At 42.4% G+C, this 22,720-nt stretch overlaps 1 protein-coding gene across 1 annotated transcript in view; it reads left to right on the top strand.

Moving 5' to 3' along the window:
• Positions 1-473: 473 nt before the first annotated feature.
• Positions 474-22,720, top strand: part of LOC131248818 (uncharacterized) — a 114,860-nt gene continuing 92,613 nt past the window's right edge. Inside the window, exon 1 of the mRNA XM_058249288.1 lies at positions 474-2,596. Within this exon, the coding sequence (XP_058105271.1) occupies positions 719-2,596 (1,878 nt within the window). The 5' untranslated portion in view covers positions 474-718. The remainder of the gene's footprint in view (positions 2,597-22,720) is intronic.

Here is a 22,720-nt window from a genome sequence, read left to right as displayed (position 1 = left end):
ATGAGTAAAATATGACATTTAATAGCATCATATTCATAAAACCAGGATATAAGTGGGGGATAATATACAATATTTGACCCTCAACACAAAGGGTTTAGGTCAAGCTTTGGTGCTCTAAGGTTAGACGGTAGAGACACTACATCGGTTTGGAGTAATTTTTCAAATTGTGACCTCCACCGATCAACTTTAAGTACTGGCGTAACATTAAGTAAGACATCTATCTTCCTAATCATGTCATCATCTAAATCAGAGGAGTGGGCCGAGCACGTCTATAAAGTGTCAGAGTATAAAGTTAGGAGTGCTTTATTTTCTATCAAAGAATTGATCATGTTAATGTTGTGGGTATTATCACCATCTTATAGTGTTTGTTCACGTTGAAAAAGATGTTGTGCTCCAATTTCATATTTCTGAAAGATATACTCACGTGCCCTGTACTTTACTAGCAAGGGTCGGGTGGGGAGTACCCAGGACGCGTTCCCTTCTAACGACTCAAGCTTCAAATTACGATGGTACACAATGCTCATGGAAATATTCAGGAAGCAAAATGAGCAAATAAAAACCCTAGAATCTTACCCGCATCGAAGAAAGCCCTCTCTCCTACGGAGAAAGAAGATCCATCTTCTCCATGGAAAATTCGATTCCCTTTCAAATCCCAGCTCTCTTTCTTCTTCCCAGAATCTTCTGACCACGGAGCGAGATTTGTTAGATCGAGCTCGAGATGGAGGAATCACGGCGTTTCCGTCCGATCCAGGGTACTAACACCTGTCCTACCTGTTCCATTTCGCATTTCCCATTCTGCCCCCAACCTCTCCCACTCAATCACAACGGTCCCGGCCCCGATAATCTCCATCGCTTCCCAATGGATCACAACCTTTCGTTTCAAAAACCTTTCTTGAATCCCCACCCCGACAACCATCCGATGCCATTCCCGGGCCCGGGCCCTTTCTCGCATCCGAATACGAACCTATTTCCTGGCAATGCCTTCGGTGTGCCAGATTCTTCACATTCTTGGGATAGAAATCAGATGCAGGCTATTAGGGGTGCATTCTTTCCAGAAGAATTCGACGAGAGGACTCACAAGAGGATGAGGGTTGACGATATGGACTCGGGTCCTTTTACGCAGATGATTCTGCCTGTTCGTAATGGTTACACCTCTGCTGAGAACGAACGGCGGCTGAATTTGATCCGTGAGCATGGAGGACAAAGCATCACACCTGACCTGTCATTTGAATTGGGGCCTGGCTTAGTGCGTGACCGATCGAACACGGGTAGCACTCGGAGTTTTGAATATGACTACCGGACGGATAGATACTTTCAAGGAACTTCAATTCAGGAGAAGAGATCAGAAGGTCAAAGGATCGGAGGAGTTGATTGGCGGGGCAGTATGGTTTCAAACAATTTCAATAATTCTGGGTTTGATTCTGTTGCTGAAGCAAGACCTGTTTTACCTCCCGGCCAAGAGCTACTTAATCAGCTGAACCATCCTGTCCATGTCAATGTTCATGATCCCTATCGCAGTTTTCGTAGAGCTGATAATTTCCAGGATGAAACTAATAGGGGATACAGTTCAGGCTTTGAGCATCAACGGATGCAAAGCAACTCGAATGGGTTTCAATGCAATGCAGAATACACTGTTCAAAACAGGGAGGAAACTGCTGCGGCCACGTTCTATAATTCGCAAGATGAACAGCACCCGCATTCTCGTTATCGTCTGCCTGATATTCCCTTGCATGCTTTGCAGAGCCACAGACCTCGGAATTTTTCGATGGGTGCACTAAACCACGAGGACCCTGCCGGGCAAAGTCAGGATCTGTTGGTGCATCATGGAGAAGATCGTGACCTTTGTCAGAAGATGAACTGGGTTGGGCAGTCTTTTATAAATCCAGATCAAGGAAAACAAAATCAGTCAGATCGTTTTTCACGAGTCTCTCATGAAGATTTCCATGCCTATGGTCAGCAACAGTTTCACCCAAAAGAGTATTCTTCTGGGATCCCATCAAACCAGCCACAAAATCCCCATACAGCTACATGGCAGGCGGCAAATGCACAGCACTGGGAACCAAGTTCTCATTTGCCGATACAGAACCATCTCCCCAATGATTTGCTGCCCCAACAACTTCACACCATGCAACTCCCGGTGGTAAACAGGCATGAATTCCATGGCCGGCATATTGATGCTACATCACCCTTTGATCTTAAAGTTCCACTGCATGAGGAATATCAGAGGTCTGTTGAACCTCAAAGTTTGCCTGTGGTAGAACAATCGGATGCATGGAGTATCAATAAACACGGTGGTTACTCATCCCTGCCAGCTGCCAGCAGCATGATTGCCCAGACGTTTGGCACCCATCATTGTTCTGCCTCCTTGTTACCGCAGCCTCTTTCAAAGGCCCCATCAGCACTTTATCCATCACACTATCAAGCTCCTTCACCCCCAAGAACATCCTCCCCTTTGTGGCCTATACCTGCGAGTTCTTCAGCTACTGTGGCTTCACCACTTCCATCAGCAATTCGAGGTCTTCCTGAAGGCCAGCCCTTGGCACAGGACTACTACAATAAGCCACTTTCACATGCTTCAACTGGATTGTCTGCCGAGGTATTTCCATCAATATGTGTTTCTTCATCATTCTATTTGATGTTCCTTTTAAACAATGTTTGCAATACTGACAATATCGGCTGATATTATCGATATCATAGGGCTGTGATACGAAACCCATGGATAGTTGTGGGAATACTGGGTATTGCCAATAATACCATGTGATACATATCACCGATATCGTGATATATCTCGAAATATCGCATGTGCTTCACATTTTTAAATAGTACCGACGATAATATCATCAATACCATCGATATGCCGTGATTAGAGCTTTACACGAGTCGAACTGAGTTGAGCTTGGCACAGCTGGACTCGGCTGGTAGCTAACCCCAGCTCGAACTCGGCTTGGCTTGGTCCTCAAGCCTGAGTGACCAGCTCGGCTTGGTTCGGTTCGGTTAGCAGCTCGGGCCAGTTCGAGCTGAGTTTGAGTCTGTGCGAAATTTCTCAAACACAGAGTGCATCTTCAATTTCTTGCAGAATGCAAAATAGTAACAATACATTACAAGTATTTCATCAAACACTTGGCAAGCAACATCAAAATAAAGATATGAGGGCAGTCTTATAATGTAAAGTTTTTTGTTGTTGTTGTTGTTGTTGTTGTTGTTGTAGTGATTTGTTTTGTATCCATTTCTTCCTCTCCACCCGCGGATCCTGTGGAGAATGTAAACAACACTTTGTTGAGTCATTTCATCAAACACTCGACGAGCAACATCAATATCAAAATAATCGAGTCACCAAGCTGATTCGATCCGAGTTGATTCTAGTTGAGGTTCGATCCCAGTCGAGTCGAGCTCGGGCAAGCTTGAACTCGGCTCGAATTTTTTTTTGAGCTCCAAAAACCAGCTCAACTCGGTTCGAATCTAATTTCGAGCTGAGGCGAGTCGAGCTTTTCCGAGTCGAGTTGAGCGAGTTGACCGAGCTAACTTGACTCATGTATAGCTTTAGCTGTGATATTGATGGAACCCTTAGAAAAAAGGCCTTTAAAATCGCATTCGAAAAAAAGAAAAAAAAAGAAAAGAAAAATAAGAAGAAAATAAAAAATGACAAACCTTCTTCTCCCCCCCGGCTCCTTCCCTCTCTGCTACGTTTCTCTATTCTTTCCCCCCTTTCTCTCTGTACTTTCTTTTTTATTTTTTCCTCTTTTATTTCCTCCCCCCCCCCCTCTCTCTCTCTCTCTCTCTCCCCCCTCCTCGTCCTCCTCCTCTGCGCGACAATCTTTTCGAAGTAAAAGCTTGCAGCAGCAGGTGTCTTTCATCCATTTAAAAGGGAGAAGGTCTCAGTCCAATTGGTTGGACTACAAGTAATGGTCCACTGAGTGGATAATTTCCAACCTATTGTGCACATGTAACATCAAGCCATTTCAATAGGTCGGTTCCACCACAAGGATCAACTATTGCAACACATATACTAATCTGGTAGGCCACACCACAGAAAATAATTTTAGCCATTGATAAATAGCAGAATACGAGTATGGTCCACTCAATAAGTGAATGTGGCTGAATTTTGCATAAGGAATTCCATGTGATGGGACTAACTTTTTGGACGGGTGAGATGTCAAGCTCCCATGAGATGTTATAAGTTATTTGTTGGGTGGTAAGTTGTGGTCCAACCAGTTGGACCTTAGACCTTTTTAAAAGTTGGGTATTTGATACTCCAGCTGCTATGTATTTACGGTTGATACACAAGCACTTAGAAATGGATTTAAGTGGCATATCGCATATATATTAACCTAAATTAAACTAATTAAATTGTGGATCCCAATCTCATTAAGTTATAGTATAAAAATCACGTTAATTGTATAATAATAACCACTGATTCATGGATTCTTGTTATTTGAAATAAGGCCACTGGATATTTCTCATTTCTAACCGTTCAATAAGTGTCAATATACCATTTTCATAACGAAATAAGAGTTATTTTTTGGTCCATGATAAATCTAAACTGGTGCTAAACAGGTGCCTGTAATTTAGATGGTTTATTTTGAATTATTTGTATGCTACTTAAGCAATATCTTAACAATTTCTATGTGCCTGCATATTGCACATCATGCTCTATCAAATTATCAAAGTAATCTCTATTTAAAAAGGGAAGTCATATGATACTCTCGCAATGTATAACACTTCATAGTCACACACTCAAAAATTGTACACATGCTATATATTTATTCAAATTAAACCAATTTAATTGTGGAACCCATCGTTGGTAAGTCATGATCCCAAAATCGGATGTTTGAACGATCTTAACCTTTGATTCGTGGACACTTGTGATGGGGACATCTCGCGCACATGCACGCCCCCCCTTACTCACGTAAGGAGGACCCCACCTTCAATCTGGATCGATGAGGACATCCATAGAGGGCCTCCTAGTTAGAGGACTGTGTTTTGGTTCCTTGGGGTAGACTCGATCATCATGTGGATCCCATCATTGGATCTCATGATCGTGGCCCACTACCCTAAGTGACCTAGGACTTTGAGTTTTGCTTATTACCGTTATTAGGAACATCATGAACGGTTTAGATTGCATTAATTAGTTATTATTTTTGATTACTTCGTCTTTAAGTAATAACATGTGCACATGGCGCGGCTTTTGGGGTATAGGTTTTTCTTATAAATAGGCAACCCCTTGTAGTCTTTTTTCTCATTGAAGATGATTAATAAAATTCTGCATTTTCCTGCTTCTCTAATTCTCTGAGTTGTGGAAACCTAATTGGGTGCGAAATCCTCCCTTCTTCGAAGGGCTAACTACCGTGGTGCGAAGCCACACCCATCCCAAATTGTCCCCATCTCCTATCCTCCATATTCCTCATCTTTTACAGCCATCCCCTCATCAAATCCACCTACGTTTGCAGCTAATCTTTCTCCTACAGCAGATTTTTAGAATCTGGCCTTGCAGGAGGGCTGAAACTTCGGTGGAATATCGTGTTCAAACCAATCATCCGTTTGACATGAAATTTAGAGGGAAGGTGGCCCATCCCTGGTTGACCAGGCCCTATCTGGCTGATTCCAGATTCGTGGGCCCCACACACGCGCGGGCCACCATCCACGCACGTGCATCAGGCTAGTTTGATGTCCACATGTGCGGGCTGATCACAGGTTCCCTCTCGTCTCTATTTCACTCTTCTTTTGCTTTGTTTCCATAACCCTAACCATAAATCATCTCAAATCCCCAAGTTCTATTCCACTTTTGAAACCCTAGGTTTTCCCAAATTGAAACATGAGAATACCTTGGATTGGGAAATAATCCTTTGCATGTGTGGATGAATCTACTATTCGTTGAGTATGTTTGGTTTATAATTTTTAATTGATTCAGCTCTAACTTGTGTAGGCTTGGACCCTCGTAGATTCCCTTTGTTGAATGCTTGACTTTATGTGGGATGTGGAATTTTTTGTAGTTGTTTCTAAATTAGTATGATTCAAAGCCTGAAATCTTGCATATCATATTTAATTTTCATGTCCGGCATTACTTGTTTATTGAAATAGGACCATTGGATATTTTTCATTCTTATATGAGGAACTAAACCTAAATTTTGGGTTATGTGACAAAATTTGAACAATTTAATTTTAATCGATGAGGAATTATACCTAATTTTTGGGTTATGGGACATAATTTGAACAATTTAATTTTAATTTCTTGGACTCCAGGTGTGCAATTCTTTTAAGATAATTAATTTGTTGTATTTTCATACATGTCTTCTTAGATTTATAAATTATGTGGTCTGATTTAAATATAGTTGCATCACTTCTGTTAGCCAACGCATAGTTTAGAACCCTATACAAAGGAAACTTGTTTTGTGTGCTTGTTTTTTGTGATCTTTTGATTTCTTAACATTTATTGATGTCCTCTTTAACATTCCCTCAAGTTTCATTGAAAAAATCGACCAATTTCCCAATGTTTCCCAAAAACAACAATACATTACATGATACATTTGATATTTCCCATGCGATAACCGATACATTTTCATATCGCAAAGGTGCGATATATTCATCAATAACGATATGGAAAACATTGCTATTGACAGTGCCTATCATCAAACATGTTGTTTGCTAGATGAATTGTAAGGAGGAAAAGCATACGATATCTATGATGCATTTGGTGCATTCTCTCTCTATCTTTCTATTGATCTACATCTCTTTCTCTGAATACGATCACAATCATGCATGTGAGATGGAGGGGTGTTCAATGCACACATGTCTGATAGTTCGAGGACCAGGCCATTCAGTAGGTGGCATTAATCATGAAGATTAATTATATTGCCATAAATTTCTGTTTGCTATAGTTAGTCAATATTTTATATATTTTAAAATTTTAGCTTAATTTACAGAAAATTATGTGAGTGTGCAAGTCACATGGCCAACCTCGAATTGGAAATTGTGAACCTGCCAAGTTGATTCCAATTCACCAGTTTTCAACGAGTAGTGTAAAATAGAGTTACATCATTGTTTGAAGTATAGAAGTATATCTATAGCCGCACTTCTTGTATATGCTTGATTCTCTCAATATCTATGCCTACTGTGACTTGTTGTGAAAGTTGGTTTTAAACCTACTTTAAGAGTCGGACCTTGGTTTTTGTAACTAGTAACATACTTTGCAAGGTGAAATTCCCTTTCCCTCTTTGCAATTTTCACTCTTGCTCTTGCTCATGCATTTACATTTCATAACCTTTCAAATAGACCTTTTTGCACATACTCATGCTTCTTGCTATTAAGCAAAAGTTTTTCTTGCAACTAAAGAGTGTGTCTACGATCCTCGTACATGATCTTTACAATGTCTTTACCTAAGGGCTTGTTTGGGAGCTTCTAAATGGAGGTAAATGGGAAATGGAATTGGAGGTAAATGCATTGGGAGTAAATGGCTTTACTCAGTTGTGTTTGGTTGGGAGTAAATGAAATGCATTTGAAATCCAAATATTTTGTTTGGATGGAGTCAATGGGAGGAATTGGAATGCATTGGAAGTTTTTAATATATTCACAAGAGCATATGTGATATCCCAAATCAGCTCTAATATCTTAAATTAGTGTACATATGTGATATTTAACATAATAATTATAATAAGCCCATTGGAATATATAGGGGTGCACACGGGTCGGTTTGGTCCGGTTCTGGGGTAAAACCGGAACCGAACCGTTCCTAACGGTTCTGAGATTTTTGGAACCGGAACCGAACCGTTAGCGCACTAGAACCGAACCAGACCGGGACTGTGAAAACCGGTTCGGTTCCTGATCGGTTCCACGGTTCTGGCTTTTTAAAAAATTTAACAAAAGACCCTTTGCAATTTTCTCAGTGTGGCCCACTCCACATTCAAATCGTCGATCTGTACTGTCCATTGTGTACAGAAGGGAGATTTAACCCTTGGCAATGTGGCATTCTGAAACCATGCAGGCTGTTGTAGAATTATGACCGTTGAACATGAAATGGACGGCGGAGTAGATAAGCTCATGGGCCATGCTGATTTTGCTCCAAAAGCACTCTATTCCTGATGGTTTTTCGTCCTCAATCTCATGAACGGAGTAGATTTTTCAAAAGACTTCAGTAAGTGGGCCACCAAACGTCACCGAGTCGACGTACGTCAACTCTGTTGAAAACAGAGCTTCCGTCCTTTTGTTGTGGGCCACCATCATGCAGGGAGAGATGGATCTGAACCGTTCATCAGGTAGAGGGGGTAGAATCCATTAAAACCATGTTGAGCTTTCTTAGCCGTGTACATCCTCGTGATCTCTACAACGATCGAAAGAAGGCCGTCTGACTGCTTTTAAGGCTTGATTATTCAGGTGGGCCATATCATCATATGATTAAAGCTCACCATTCACGGTCTAAATTCCAAGAGGAAGACAATGGACGGTGTGGATCTGGGCCACGGTTCAACGGATCGGGTCCACGGTTCGGTTAAGGTTTGGTTCGGTTCTGCGTGGCCTTGAACCGAAACCGAACCGTATCCAACGGTTCTGGAAATTTTGGAACCGGAACCGGAACCGGTGCTGTCTAGAACCGGACCAAACCGGACCGATCCAACGGTTCTGGTCCGGTTCCACGGTTCTACCGGTTAAATGTGCACCCCTAGGAATATATACTTCACCCGAAAATTCAGAAATTTCAAGCCTCAAGTGGGCCACAAGCGCAAGGATCACAAACAAGCAACTTGCTAACGTTTTTGAACCGTCCATTTAGATGGCCGACCTCTGGATGGTTTAGATCATTCTATTGGTGTGATTTTAGTGATATAGCGGATAATTGGATTGTTTTGAAGTATCATTAGCGTGCCACGTGAATGGTGCATGTGCGTAGCACCACTTTTTGTTTACTTTTGTGACTTTCCAAGGGAGCTCAAAAAGGCATTTCACCCCATTTACTTTAGAGAGGATTTCATTTACAGGCCCATTTACTCTCATTATCATTTCATTTCCATGTATTTGCTCCCATCCAAACGCACTTAAAATTCCATTTACTCCCAATTCTCCTCATTTACCTCCATTTACTCCCATCCAAACGGCCCCTAAGTGGGCTTATTTTACAAGTGGGCTTGTTTTACAAGTCAAAGATTTCTCGGCCCATATAGTTTCCACTATATTATAGACGAAAAAGCTTGGAAGGAGGTGCATGACCTAAAATTCTCAAATCTAGTGGTGTATTTGAATAGTATAAGAGTGTATGCCAGCATAACTTTCCCATCTCTCCTTCCCATGAGGTTCCTGGTCCTTGTAATAAGTTTACCTTATGAGTGTTTTAGTCCATGTAATTAAAGGCATTCTGGCGCGCACACACTTTAGGCGTTTTGGCCCACTTGTGCCTCATTTTGGCCCCGTGAGAGGTGTCCCTAGGCGTGACTGGTACTACTTGCAAAGTGTTGTGAGGTACCCATATGCGCACCTCAAAGAAATGGCATTTTAGTTTTTTCTTTTTTTGGGTAGAGTCTTATTACCAAGGCATTCAATAACCATAATGATGATTGTAACGGGCAATGTTTAAAATATTAACGATATCAGCCGATATATCCCATGATATTTCCTGTATCCCACCTATGCTATAGGAAACGCACAAGTAGTGCTGATATATCCCACCTATTCGATACAATGAGCATTTTCAATTTTCGATCCATGTTTTTATTGTAAATCACATTAAACCAGTGTCAAATGGTTACAAATCTATGTTTCTTCATATTTTCTAAGAAAAATCATGGATTTGGAACTTCGATTTCGAGATTTAGGGGAGATGGGTCAAGTTGTGGAAAATTAAGAAAAATTGAAATTTCTCAATTTCTCTCAAATCAATTGCAATCTTTATATCCAAACACAAAATTAAACATGTATGTAACTTGATCTAGTTATTCTTCTTTTGCTTTTGAATGTATTGCTTGTGTTTCCATACATGTCTTCTTACGTTTATAAATTATATGAATAGACTTTGAAAATACTTGCATCAGTTCAGTTGGAAAGCACATTTATTAGGACCCCATGCAAAGGAAACCCCCATTATGTGCAATTTTTTTTTTTTGTAATGTTTTGATTTCTAAGTGTCTATTGATGTCTTTTTCAACAATCCTTGAAGTTTCATTGAAAAATTCAACCAATTTCCCAAATTTCCCACGTTTCCCAACAATAGCGATACATTGCGAGATACGACCGATATATCCCATGTGATAACCGATATGTATCCGTATCCCAAGGGTGTGATACATTAAACGATATATTTAAAACATTGGTCGCGGGCAACCTTATGGTATGATACGGGCCACAATGGTGGGGGATCTTATTACCAATGTATTCAATAACTATTGGTGGCTATAACGGGTCGCCTTACGATATGATATGGACCATTGTGGCCTTGTAAGGGTCAAAATTATTTTTATAGGAAAAATGTGTCGACCCAATATCGGTCCATTATGGCTCTGTATTAACGACCATTAGAGGTCTATTCTGGACCTTTTTTTTTTCTTTCAAATCGGGCGTTATGTCTCTGTATCACATAACGGGAACCACCATTACTGTTACGTAACTTGCGACCCACTTTTGGGGTATCACATGATGATGTCAGAGCTGCATGAAATTGGTCTCATTTGAAAGCTTCTTGAGTTAGTTTCCGAACAAGCTTGAGATTATGTAGTTCTAATACTTTTTGAGTGAATTATGGCTAATTTGCTGGACACCTACCTGTTTGGTGAATGGCTAGGGTCGTGGGTTTGCTCCCCACAGACGTGAGTTTGATTACCCTCCCCGTGCTTTACCCGATGCATGTGGTGTGTGGGTGATTGCGTGCATCCACAGGGACTAGTCTCACCTTAAAAAAGGGGCAGGGACATCCTGTCGTCATAAATTTTTTTGCTGGACGCCTGTACAACAGTGATGCAATTTTTGCGTTTTGCCAAATTTCAAAGATGTTGATTATTGCATGTGGGCCCCTAGCCCCTAACTATTGGCACAAGTGCTGATGTGGAGAGGTGGGGATGCTGAATATGTTTGGGTGCACGTGCACCCCACTTAGAGATTAGCTGATGCTGTAGCTAGAATCCTTACCAGGAGTCCATTAGTTTTTATTTTAAGTGATAGTTGGTAGGTGATGTCATAGAGTAATTATGGTCTTAAAAAAGCATAAATACTCTCTTGTGATATGGGATAGACGACTATTGATATTTTCTTTGAGATTTACAAGTGAATGAAAAAAAAGAAAAGAGGACATTCCTCCCTCCTTTTGTTGATTGTCTAGATATGTAATTTTCCCTTGCCGAGTTATTCGCAGGAAAGTACATTTTCACCGCTTGATTTACCTACGTGGTGTGTAATTCTATTTCAACGTTCTTGAATGACTCCCCAATTGGGCCGCTAGGGTATCACGTCATAGAGGGAAGTTGGAAATGTTGACAGAGTAAGGTTTGAGAAAGACACTTGGGAAGGAAATTCAACTTCCATCACTACTAATTAGTGAGCATTTTTTTGCCCATAGCTTCAGTGTGAAGGATGGTGGTCTGTCTCGGTCCCCTCATTTTCACAGAAAACTTAGACGCGAGAGGGTTTTGGATTTTATTGATCTCGCTAATTGGATTAATGACTTCTGGCTTTCTTCTTCTGTTGTGGATTTGGCATTAGAAGATGGCTTCTTTAGGGAGTTCTATGGTGAGATCTTTTTATTGCCTCCTTTATGGTATAGGTGTCACATGGATTTCGGCACCCGAGCATTCTCGACTCAGTTACCTAGTCACGGGTGTGACTTGCTACACTAGCTAGATAAAACCAAACATTCATTGGAACCATTCATACATGATAGAAATATTGAAGAGAAATCATCACTAAATAATCAAAGGTTTTCAGCATACATTTATTTATTCAAGATAAAAGTCCTATGACTAAAGCAAGAATAAACTATTCTTTATTCTCTTTTCCTTCTTTCGATTCTGGAACAACTTTCTCGAAATCGCAACTCCACTCCTGGATGTGATGACCCACCCTTTCTCCTAGATGGTTAAATTCCAATTGGGTGAGCTATAAGCCCAATAAGTAGTTTCTACACATCCTTTCACAGTTAGGCATGATTTAAGCATATGAAGTTTTCATAATATAAAGAATGTATGCATGAATGCTTTAAATGCATGCAATATTCCAGCAATTCTCAGTATAGTTAGTCCATTGAACAACGAGGGCCCGATCTCTTTCGCCTCGGCCTTCCAACACTCGCCCGGTAATGCAGGGGCATTTTCACAATGGGCTCGAGTGGGGTAGTGATGTAGGATGGTCTAAACTACAATGCATGTGTGAGCACAAAAATTATCCAGCGAAATAAACTAAGCAAATCAATTGAAATATTCAACATTCCATATAATAGTAAAGATAATAACAAAGGAAACATGCAATGGTTGAAGACCATCATCACAATCCTGCATTACCGTATTTAAATCATGTGTGGATTGGATCTGGCAAGGGATGGGACTTCCCAATCTTGCATGGTTTCAATCCAACAGTCAATGCAGCTTCTCTAGTTCAGGAAATCAAAGGATTTCTGGAATAGGGACGGCTGGAAAATTTGAGAGAGGGTTAGGATCAATTCTCAGATTTTCAGGGTAAGGGGACTTTAAAGAATCTAATTGTAAACAGTAGCAATCAAAGAATACTAGGCATAGAATGAGAAGAAGAAGGTTGGAGGGTTAGAAACATAATTTAGAAGAAGAGGAGATTATGGGAAGAGAAGAAATTACCACAGAGAGAAAGGAGGAGGAGGCACCAAGCTTTCATAAAAAAACATCATCCGGTTTAGGGTAGAAAATACCCTATTTATAAAATTCGGATAAAAAATGACTAAGCTACCCCTATAACAAAATAAAATAAAATAATTGTTCCTCCGTATGGTCTTCTAACTCATCCTATACGTGTCTTCCTAATGCGGGGCCTTTAATTGATCCATGGACACGTGTAAGGTGTTCAAAATCCTCATTGGTTGTGCCACGAACCATCATCGAGCCATAAAGATGTATTCGTCGGCCGCCTTCGTCTTTGATAAACTTTGAAGGGTCTGATGTCCTCATCAACTCCCCTCGGGTGAGAAGAACTCGACTTCGATGAGTTAAGACTTTTGTGCATCTCGAGAAGGTCCGGATCAATCTGTTGCAGTTCCGCTTCTGTAAGCCACGTGGAATCGGATGGTGGCTTGTTCTTTCATTTGACAAGGTACCTTTGGAAGCCCCATCTCGTGTGGAAACAATATCCTCATCCACTATCCCTTCAATCTCTTCCTTACGATCAATTGATGGTGGAAGGGGTGGAGTGGGTTGAGAAGTAAAGTCGGAAAGTGGCCAAGGATGGGAAGAAGAAACAATGGAAGGTACCTTTGGAAGCCCCCATCTCGTGATTGATGGTGGAAGGGGTGGAGTGGGTTGAGAAGTAAAGTCGAAAAGTGGTTAGGGTGGGAAGAAGAAACAATGGAAGGGTTAGGACAAAGGACTAGATCTTCCACATTGATCGTTGAATTTATTCCTAATTTAGGTGGAAGGTCTACCTTGTATGCATTAGACCCAATTTTGCGCAATACTTTGAATGGTCCAGTACTGCGAGTATGTAATTTCTTAGTGGAACCCTGAAGAAACCGCTCTAGTCTATTCCTAACCATTACATAATTCCCTTCATTAAATTCTGTCCACCTACGATGTTGGCCAGTTGAACATTTTACTTGCATTTATTCGCTGTCTAAGATGTGCATGCAAGTCATGAATGTGTCGTGCAAATGCATTGGCTGACTCAGAAGATCTTTGGGTAACTGACATGGGTAACAAGTCTATGACCATCCTAGGTTTGTACCCACTAACAATTTCAAATTGACTCAACCCTGTAGATCTATTGACTGAACTGTTATAGGCGAACTCGGCTATAGGTAGAATCAAATCCCAAGTTTTCACATGTTCACCCACTAAGCATCGTAAGAGGTTTCCAAGGCTGCGATTAACCACCTCAGTTTGGCCATCAATTTGGGGGTGGTATGCAGTAGAAAACTGCAAACATGTTCCCATAATGTGCTAGTGTCTTCCAAAAATAGTTGGTAAATCTGACATCACGGTCAGACACTATGGTCTTAGGTAAACCATGGAAACGGACCACACCATCGAAAAAAACCTTAGCAATATTAGATGCATCCGAAGTTTTAGAACATGGGATAAAATGTGCCTTCTTAGAGAAGTGGTCCACAACAACAAAAATGGAATCGTGCTTTTTAATCGTCTTGGGAAGCCCAAGCACGAAATCCATGCTAATGTCTTGCCAATGAGCATGTGGCACAGGTAATGACGTATATAATCTAGAATTTTTCTTTTGCTTCTTCGCCATCTAACACGTTCTACACTGCCCTAAAATTCTGGCGACATCTCGCTTGAGACTTGGCCAGTAGAAACGATCCTCTACGAAGGCAATAGTCTTATCGCGGCCAAAGTGGCCAGCTATCCCTCTCGAATGAAGCTCCCAGACGAGGAATTCACAGAGGGACGTACGGGGAATACATAAACAATTTCCTTTAAAAAGGAATCCATTTCTCAACACGAAATCCCCCGCATTTTGCTGATCACTCGAGAGTGACGTATAGGTACCCCCAAAATCTGGACATGTGGGGTACTCGTCTCTCAGTTGCTCAAAGCCAACAACTCCTACACTCAGAGAATTGAGCTATGCCACTTTACGGCTAAGGGCATTGACTGGTTTATTCTCTACTCCGGGCTTGTGTAATGGGGACATCACGCGCACACGCCCCCCCACCACGCACGTACGCAAGGAGGGGGGCCCCACCATCGAGCTGGATCGATGTCGACGTCTAGGGAGGGCCTCCTAGTTAGAGGACTGCGTTTTGGTTTGTTGGAGTGGACCCGATAGTCATGTGAATCTCACCATGAGTTCTCATGATCGAGGCCTAATATTCTAATTGATCTAGTATTTTGGGTTTTGCTTATTATTGTTATTAAGAATATCACGGACGGTTTAGATTGCTTTGATTAGTTGTTATTTTTGATTACTTCGTCTCCAAGTAATAGATTGCACACATGGTGTGAGTTTGGGATATAGGGTTTTATTATAAATAGGCACCCATTGTAGTCTTTTTTCTCATTGAAGATGATTAATAAAATTCTGCATTTTCCTACTTCTGTAATTCTCTGAGTTGTGGAAACCTAATTGGGTGCAAAACCCTCCCTTCTTCGAAGGGCTAACTACCATGGTGCAAAGCCACACCCATCCCAAATCGCCCCCATCTCCTACCCTCTATATTCCTCATCTCCTACTGCCATTCCCTCATCAAATCCACCCACGTTTGCAACTAATCTTTCCCCTACAGCAGATTTTCAGAATCTGGCCATGCAGGAGGGCTGAAACTTCGGCGGAGCACCGTGTTCAAACCGATCATCCGTTTGGCCTGAAATTTGGAGGGAAGGTGGCCCATCCCTGGCCGACTAGGCTCTAGCTGGATGATTCCAGATTCGTGGGCCTCACACACGTGTGGGCCACCATCCACGCACGTGCATCAGACCGGTTTGCTGTCCACACGTGCGGGCTGATCATAGGTTCCCTCTCATCTCTATTTCACTTCTCTTTTGCCTTATTTCCATAATCCTAACCCTAGATCATATCAAATCCCCAAGTTCTATTCCATTTTTGAAACCCTAGGTTTTCCTGAATTGAAACGTGAGAATCCCTTGGATTGGGAAATAATCCTTTGCATGTGTGGATGAATTTACTCTCCTTTGAGCGTTGTTTGGTCTATAATTTTCAATTGATCCAGCCCTAATATGTGTAGGCTTGGACTCTTGTAGATTCCCCTTGTTGAATGCTTGACTTCATGTGGGATGTGGAATTTTTATGTGATTGTTTCTAAATTAGTATGATCTAAAGCCTGAAATCTTGCATATCATATTTAATTTTCATGTCCTGCATCAAATTTGGTATCAGAGCACAAGGTTTTTATAGGGGAATGCGTTGCATGTTTAAGGTTTAGTTTATTTGTGTCCATTATGCATCAAGTATCATCATATAGAGCTGTTTAGAGGTCCATAATTCCTAATATAAGCTGCTGAATTTTTCTGCTATCAGAAAATCCCCATATCTCTTTGCTGGATTTTTTGTTGACAAATTCTTTGGGCAGATAGGTTGCTGGAAATTGAGTAGTATTGTGTCGTTTCCCCCATATAGTCCTATATGAGCATTTAGTCCCATCTAGGCGCATATAGTCGTATTAGAAGGTCCTTAAGTTGAGTTAGTAGTTGTATGCCTACATGTACGGGTCTTGGTTTTGGCTTGCACCGTACACTAAACATGGAGCAATTGCAAGAGTCAATGAACAAGCTGACCCAGTAGTTTGAGTCTTTGGGTAAGCGCTTGGAACAACGTATGGACCCACGCTTTGAGCAGTTTAATGTGTGCGTTACCCAACTAGAGACCTTCGTCCGGGCAAACCCCACCATTGGGGAAGATGCCCAATCTCAGGCAGGTGATCAGGAGGTTAGACTAAAGAATGGAGGTGGCTAAGGAATTGGTCATGGGTGCGCACCCACCCCGTGAGGGACATCATGATCAATATGACCCAGATGCGCAACTCCTCAATGGAGTTAGAGTAGATGCCCCTACGTTTGATGGCCACTTAGACCCTAAAGTCTTTTTAGACTGGCTGGCGGATATAGACCACTATTTTGAGTGGTATGACATGTCGAATGCTCGTCGAGTCTGATTCGCCAAGATGAAGCTTGTGGGCCAAGCAAAGAAGTTCTAGGCTACTGTAGAACGAAAGAAAGAAAGAGCAAGGGAGCTCCCAATAGTCCATTGGGGAGAAATGAAAGAAACTGTTAAGGAAAAATGCCTCCCTTTTTCTTACCACTTGAGGTTGGTTGAGGAATGACAGTCTTTTTGACAGGGTTCCATGAGTATCACTGAATACATTGAGAAGTTCGAAGAGTACTTGACCCGCTGTGAAGTTGATGAGGACCCCGTACTCACTCTTGCTTTATTTAAGACGGGCCTTCGTTCTGACATTAGGAGAGAGTTGCTTGCTAAGGACATAGACACTCTTGAGCAGATGTATCAAGTAGTGTTAGAGGTCGAGCAATACCTTAAAACACCTGTGGAAAGGCGGTTTGAGCCTCGCGATTATGGCGCTAAGGCCAACTCTTCTGGGGCTAAGCCTAGCGCTGGATATCAATACAAGCCTTCTAGTAGTGTTCAGTCTGGGCCTAAGGATGATAAGGATAAAGAGGTTATCGAGTCTAGCTCGCGTAAGAGTGGAGCAACTAAGTGTTTTAGATGTCAATGGTTTGGTCACCTTGCCCACCAGTGTGGCACGAGAAAGGGCACCAAGGTGTTCCTTATTGATGGGCAAGTAGAAGTAGTGCACTCAGAAAGTGACGGTGAAGAGGAAGAATATAAACCAGTAGAAGCCCCCAGTGATGAGGAAGAGGGAGCGCAAGAGTCTACGACCCTCGCAGTTGTGCGTCACCCCTTTACACAAACAAATAATACCAATGACTGACGTCGTTGTTTTGTTCCTATTCAGTTTGGGTCATATAAAGCCACATTTTGGTGTGATGTTGTTCCTAGGAAGCCTATCGATCTTGTCCCTATGTCACTATCCCATAGGCCATCAGAGTCTGCAGAGTCCCTTGTGTATCACATTCATTCATTGCATTAAAGAATCAGGCAGAAGATCATGACTAGTAATGAACATTACACACTTTCTGTAGACCAACATAACGTTTCAAGGAATTCAATGTAAGGGACTTTGTGATGGTCCGCATCAGGCTGGAGCGGTACCCTCAGGGAGTCGTTCGTAAATTACACGTGCGTAGCGCTGGACTATTCAAAATTATAAAACAAAATGGTCTCAACGAGTATGTGGTAGATCTTCTAGTTGCATTTTAGGGGGCCATTGATACATTGTCCAGCCTTTCGCCTAACCATCCTGATTCCTCAGACTTTTCCCTTGATCCATGGCCCTTTCCCGACCCATCTTCCCAGCCTCTACTTCCCATACTTACCCTTTCCAACCCATCGTCCCAGCCTCTACCTCCCATACCTACCCTTCCCGATCCATTTTTTCAGCCTCTACCTCCTATACCTACCCTTCTCATACCCAGAGAGGAGATAAAAGATATTCTGGACCATCAGATAATATCCGCGTTGGACGGCGAGTTTCAGAAGTACCTGGTTAAGTGGAAGTCCCGCCTAGCTTCAGATAGTATGTGGCTCACTGAGGAGGAGCTTCAGAGACTTGATGCTGGCATCTTGGAGCGGTTTATGAATTTTGTTTCGCCAGTGGTGAAATCTTCGCAGCTGGGGAGAGTTGATGGGGACATCACGGCACATGTACGCCCCCTTATGCACGTATGCAAGGAGGGCCCCACCATCGATCTGGATCGTTGACGACGTCTAGGGAGGGCCTCCTAGTTAGAGGACTGTGTTTTGGTTCGTTGGAGTGGACCCAATAGTCATGTGAATCCCACCATGGGTTCTTATGATCGTGTCCCACTATTCTAATTAATCTACTACTTTGGGTTTTGCTTATTATTATTATTAGGAATATCATGGACGGTTTAGATTGCTTTCATTAGTTGTTATTTTTGATTACTTCGTCTCCAAGTAATAGGTTGCGCACATGGCACCAGTTTTGGGGTATTATAAATAGGCACCCTTTGTAGTCTTTTTTCTCATTGAAGATGATTAATAAAATTCTATGTTTTCCTGCTTCTCTGATTCTTTGAGTTGTGGAAACCTAATTGGGTGCGAAACCCTTCTCTTCTTCGAAGTGCTAACTACCGTGGTGCGAAGCCACACCCATCCCAAATCGCCCCCATCTCCTACCCTCCATATTTCTCATCTCCTACATCCATCCCTTCATCAAATCCACCCACGTTTGCAGCTAATCTTTCTCCTACAGCAGATTTCTAGAATCTGGCCCTGCAGGAGGGTTGAAACTTCGGCGGAGCATCGTGTTGAAACCGATCATCCGTTTGGCTTGAAATTTGGAGGGAAGGTGGCCCATCCTTGGCCGACCAGGCCCTAGCTAGCCGATTCCAGATTCGTGGGCCCCACACACGTGCGGGCCACCATTCAATCATGTGCATCAGACCGGTTTGCTGTTCACACGTGCAGGCTGATCACAGGTTCCCTCTCGTCTCTATTTCACTCCTCTTTCGCCTTGTTTCCATAACCCTAACCCTAGATCATCTCAAATTCCCAAGTTCTATTCCACTTTGAAACCTTAGGTTTTCCTGAATTGAAACGTGAGAATCCCTTGGATTGAGAAATAATCCTTTGCATGTGTGGATGAATTTACTCTCCTTTGAGCATTGTTTGGTCTATAATTTTCAATTGATCCAACCCTAACATGTGTAGGCTTGGACCTTTGTAGATTCCTCTTGTTGAATGCTTAACTTTATGTGGGATGTGGAATTTTTATGTGATTATTTCTAAATCAGTATGATCTAAAGCCTGAAATCTTGCATATCATATTCAATTTTCATGTCCTGCATCATTGTGTTTCAAGACAAACGAATACTCTTGAAGGAACGCAACTCACTTAGCATGCCTTGGGTTACGTTTCTTCTGGGAGTGAAGATAACGCAAGGTCTCATGATCAGATAGTAAGAGAAATTCCTGCGGTAGGAGGTAGTGGCGCCAATGTTTCAAAGACTGCACTACCGCATAGAATTCCTTGTCACAGGTAGAGTATCATTATTTTGCCTCATTCAGTTTCTCACTGAAATAGGCAACAGGATGACCCTCTTGACTCGGGACTCCACCTATACCAACAGCAGACGCATCACACGCAACTTTAAAGACTTTAGAAAAGTTGGGAAGGCGCATGACGGGAGCTTCAACCATCTTGCTCTTAATTTCTTCGAAAGCCTTAGCTGCGGCTTTCGACCGCATGAATTCTCCCTTCTTCATACACTCTGTAATGGAAGCCATAATTGTGCTAAAACTACTAATAAACCGATGATAGAATGTGGCTAAGCCATGGAAGCTTCGCACTTCATGGATGTTCCTCGGTTCAGGCCAATCAACTATGGCTTTGACTTTCTCTGGGTCTGCACGCATCCCTTCTGCTGACACTATAAACCTTGAGAATACAACCTGATTGGACATGAACGAACACTTCTTAAGGTTAGCGTATAATTTCTCTGCCCTAAGGGCGCTACAGACTAACTTTAAATGTTCAAGGTGTGATTCTCTAGTGGTGCTATAGATCATGATATCGTTGAAGTACACCACTAAGAATTTCCCCATGAACGGTCTCAAGACTCGGGTCATCACTCGCATGAAAGTGTTGGGTGCGTTAGTCAAGCCAAAAGGCATGACCAACCACTCATATAGCCCATCCTTCGTCTTGAAGGCCGTCTTCCATTCATCATCGGGGGCGTATGCGGATTTGGTGTTATCCACTCTTGAAATATATTTTGGAGAAAATGGTGGATTAATTATCATGTCTAACATGTCATCAAGCCTAGGTATGAGAAACTTATACTTGACCGTGATTTTGTTGATGGCTGGCTCTACTGTCCACACACATGCGCCAAGTGCCGTCTTTCTTAGGTGTTAGTAAAGCGGGTATGACACACGGGCTCATGCTCTCCTAGATGAAACCCTTTTGCAGGAGCTCATCTACTCGCTTCTTCAACTCTGTGTGCTCTGTAGGGTTCATCCTATAGTGAGGAAGGTTTGGTAGAGTCAACCCAGGGACAAGATCATTGGCATGCTGGATGTCCCTCATGGGTGTGGCAACTCATCCGGCAAATCCTCAGGGAATACATCTCTGTACTCCTATAAGACCGGGGCTATCTCGTGGGGTAACTCTACTGGTACCTCTGTGTAGCCTCTCTAGCCACTAAGGCATACACCGTCGAATACTCCTCAGTCTCTCTTTCAAACTCTTTAGCTGTGATGATGTGGAGAGACTTGGGTGTGGATTTCCTCACTTAGGCTCACTAGCCTTCTCTCCTTTCTTCTGTGCAGTGTTTTGTGGTGGCATAAAATTAATTTTGAACTTCTTGCCGTTATGCATAAAGGTACTCACATTAAAATGGCTGTAGATCGTGACGTCATTATTGAATAGCGACGGTGTGCCTAGGATGATGTTTCTTACATCCATGGGCAACACATCACATCGCAGTGACTCTTTATAAGACTTGAACTCAATTGATACAAGACATTGATGGGTGACAGGAAAGGAAGTCTTCTTTACCCATGAGACTTTGTACGGGTCAGGATGAGGGGTGGCCTCTAACTTTAGACGGCCTAAGGTGTTAGTGGAAATTACATTCTGACAATTCCCACTGTCCACTATCACCTTACAATTTTTCTCACTACACTTGGCGATCGTGTAGAAGATAGTGTTGCGACGCCAGTCAACACTACTTCTAGTATGGGCTAGCACACACCTGACAACTGCTACTATGGCATCACCACCTACCTCATCCTCATCACTCAATGATCCTATAGGCTGATATTCTTCAACATCAGAGTTGCCCTGATCATACTCGCTATCCTGGGAATCGCGTATGACTAAGGCTTTTCCTTTACTCTTAGTGGGACAATGATTTGCAAAATGGCCAATACTCCCACATTCGTAGCATCGCACATCCTGTCCTCCAACTAGACCAGCACCAAGGACGCCTTTTCCCTTATCATCCCTAGGCAGGACATTTGCCTGTGCCTTGGGTTGATTACCAATGTTGGGTCTAATTCCCTGAGAACCAATCCTAACATTAGAGTCTCGGGAATCGAACTGTCTTGTGATATGGGTCTTCAGATACTACTTTAATTCTTGCACCACTTGGTACATCTCGTCCAAGTCTGTCACGGGACGAGCCCAAAGCTCACGCTAAAGATCCGATCGAAGCGTTAGCGTTATAAAGGGTCTTCCTCAGTGTCACACCGCATCATGAATTCCTCAAATTTTGCGATGTATTCCGTGACAGGCATGGATACTTGGCGTAAAGATTGTCATTGTTCCAGGAGCTTCCGGCGATAATAGAGAGGGAGGTACTTCTCTCTTAGCATAGTTTTCATCTCGCTCCATTGGTTAATGGGAGTTCCTCCCACACATTCAATCCTACGCTCTGTATTGGTCCAATACATCTTTGCTTGCCTCACAAGCTTCATTTTGGCAAACTGCACTTGTCGGTTCTTTGACATCTCATGCCTTTCAAAATAATGGTCCATGTTAGCTAACCAATCAAGGAATGCCTTGGGGTCAAAGCGACTATCAAAGCTCGGGGCATCAATCCTAACATTCTTCATGGGCCTTTCATCAGGATCAATGCGGTCCTGATATGCCCGTTCTCTACCCGCATGCTCGCCATTGGTGGGGGTTTGTATAAGGGTTTGCTCCTCACCAACACCACCTACCTACGACTACACATCTCCTCCAACAGTAGGGTTCTCCTTTTGGGATGCCTCTAATCGCTTAAGTCTAGCTTTGGTGGCGGTCAGTTTTCGTTCGATATTTTTGTTGGATGTCTCTATGGTAGTTATCTTTTGGAGTAACTGAGCGAGGTGATCGGTTAATTGCTCATTACTCATTATGGGGTGTCGAACAAAAACTCGAACTCGATTTTCCTAAGCTCGACTCAAGGTTTGAACAGACCTCAATGTGGATGTATGATCCTATTTCTATATG

Source organism: Magnolia sinica, chromosome 6 (assembly GCF_029962835.1).
Source record: "Magnolia sinica isolate HGM2019 chromosome 6, MsV1, whole genome shotgun sequence".
Lineage (NCBI taxonomy): Eukaryota > Viridiplantae > Streptophyta > Magnoliopsida > Magnoliales > Magnoliaceae > Magnolia > Magnolia sinica.
This window is presented reverse-complemented; position numbering and strand designations above follow the sequence as displayed.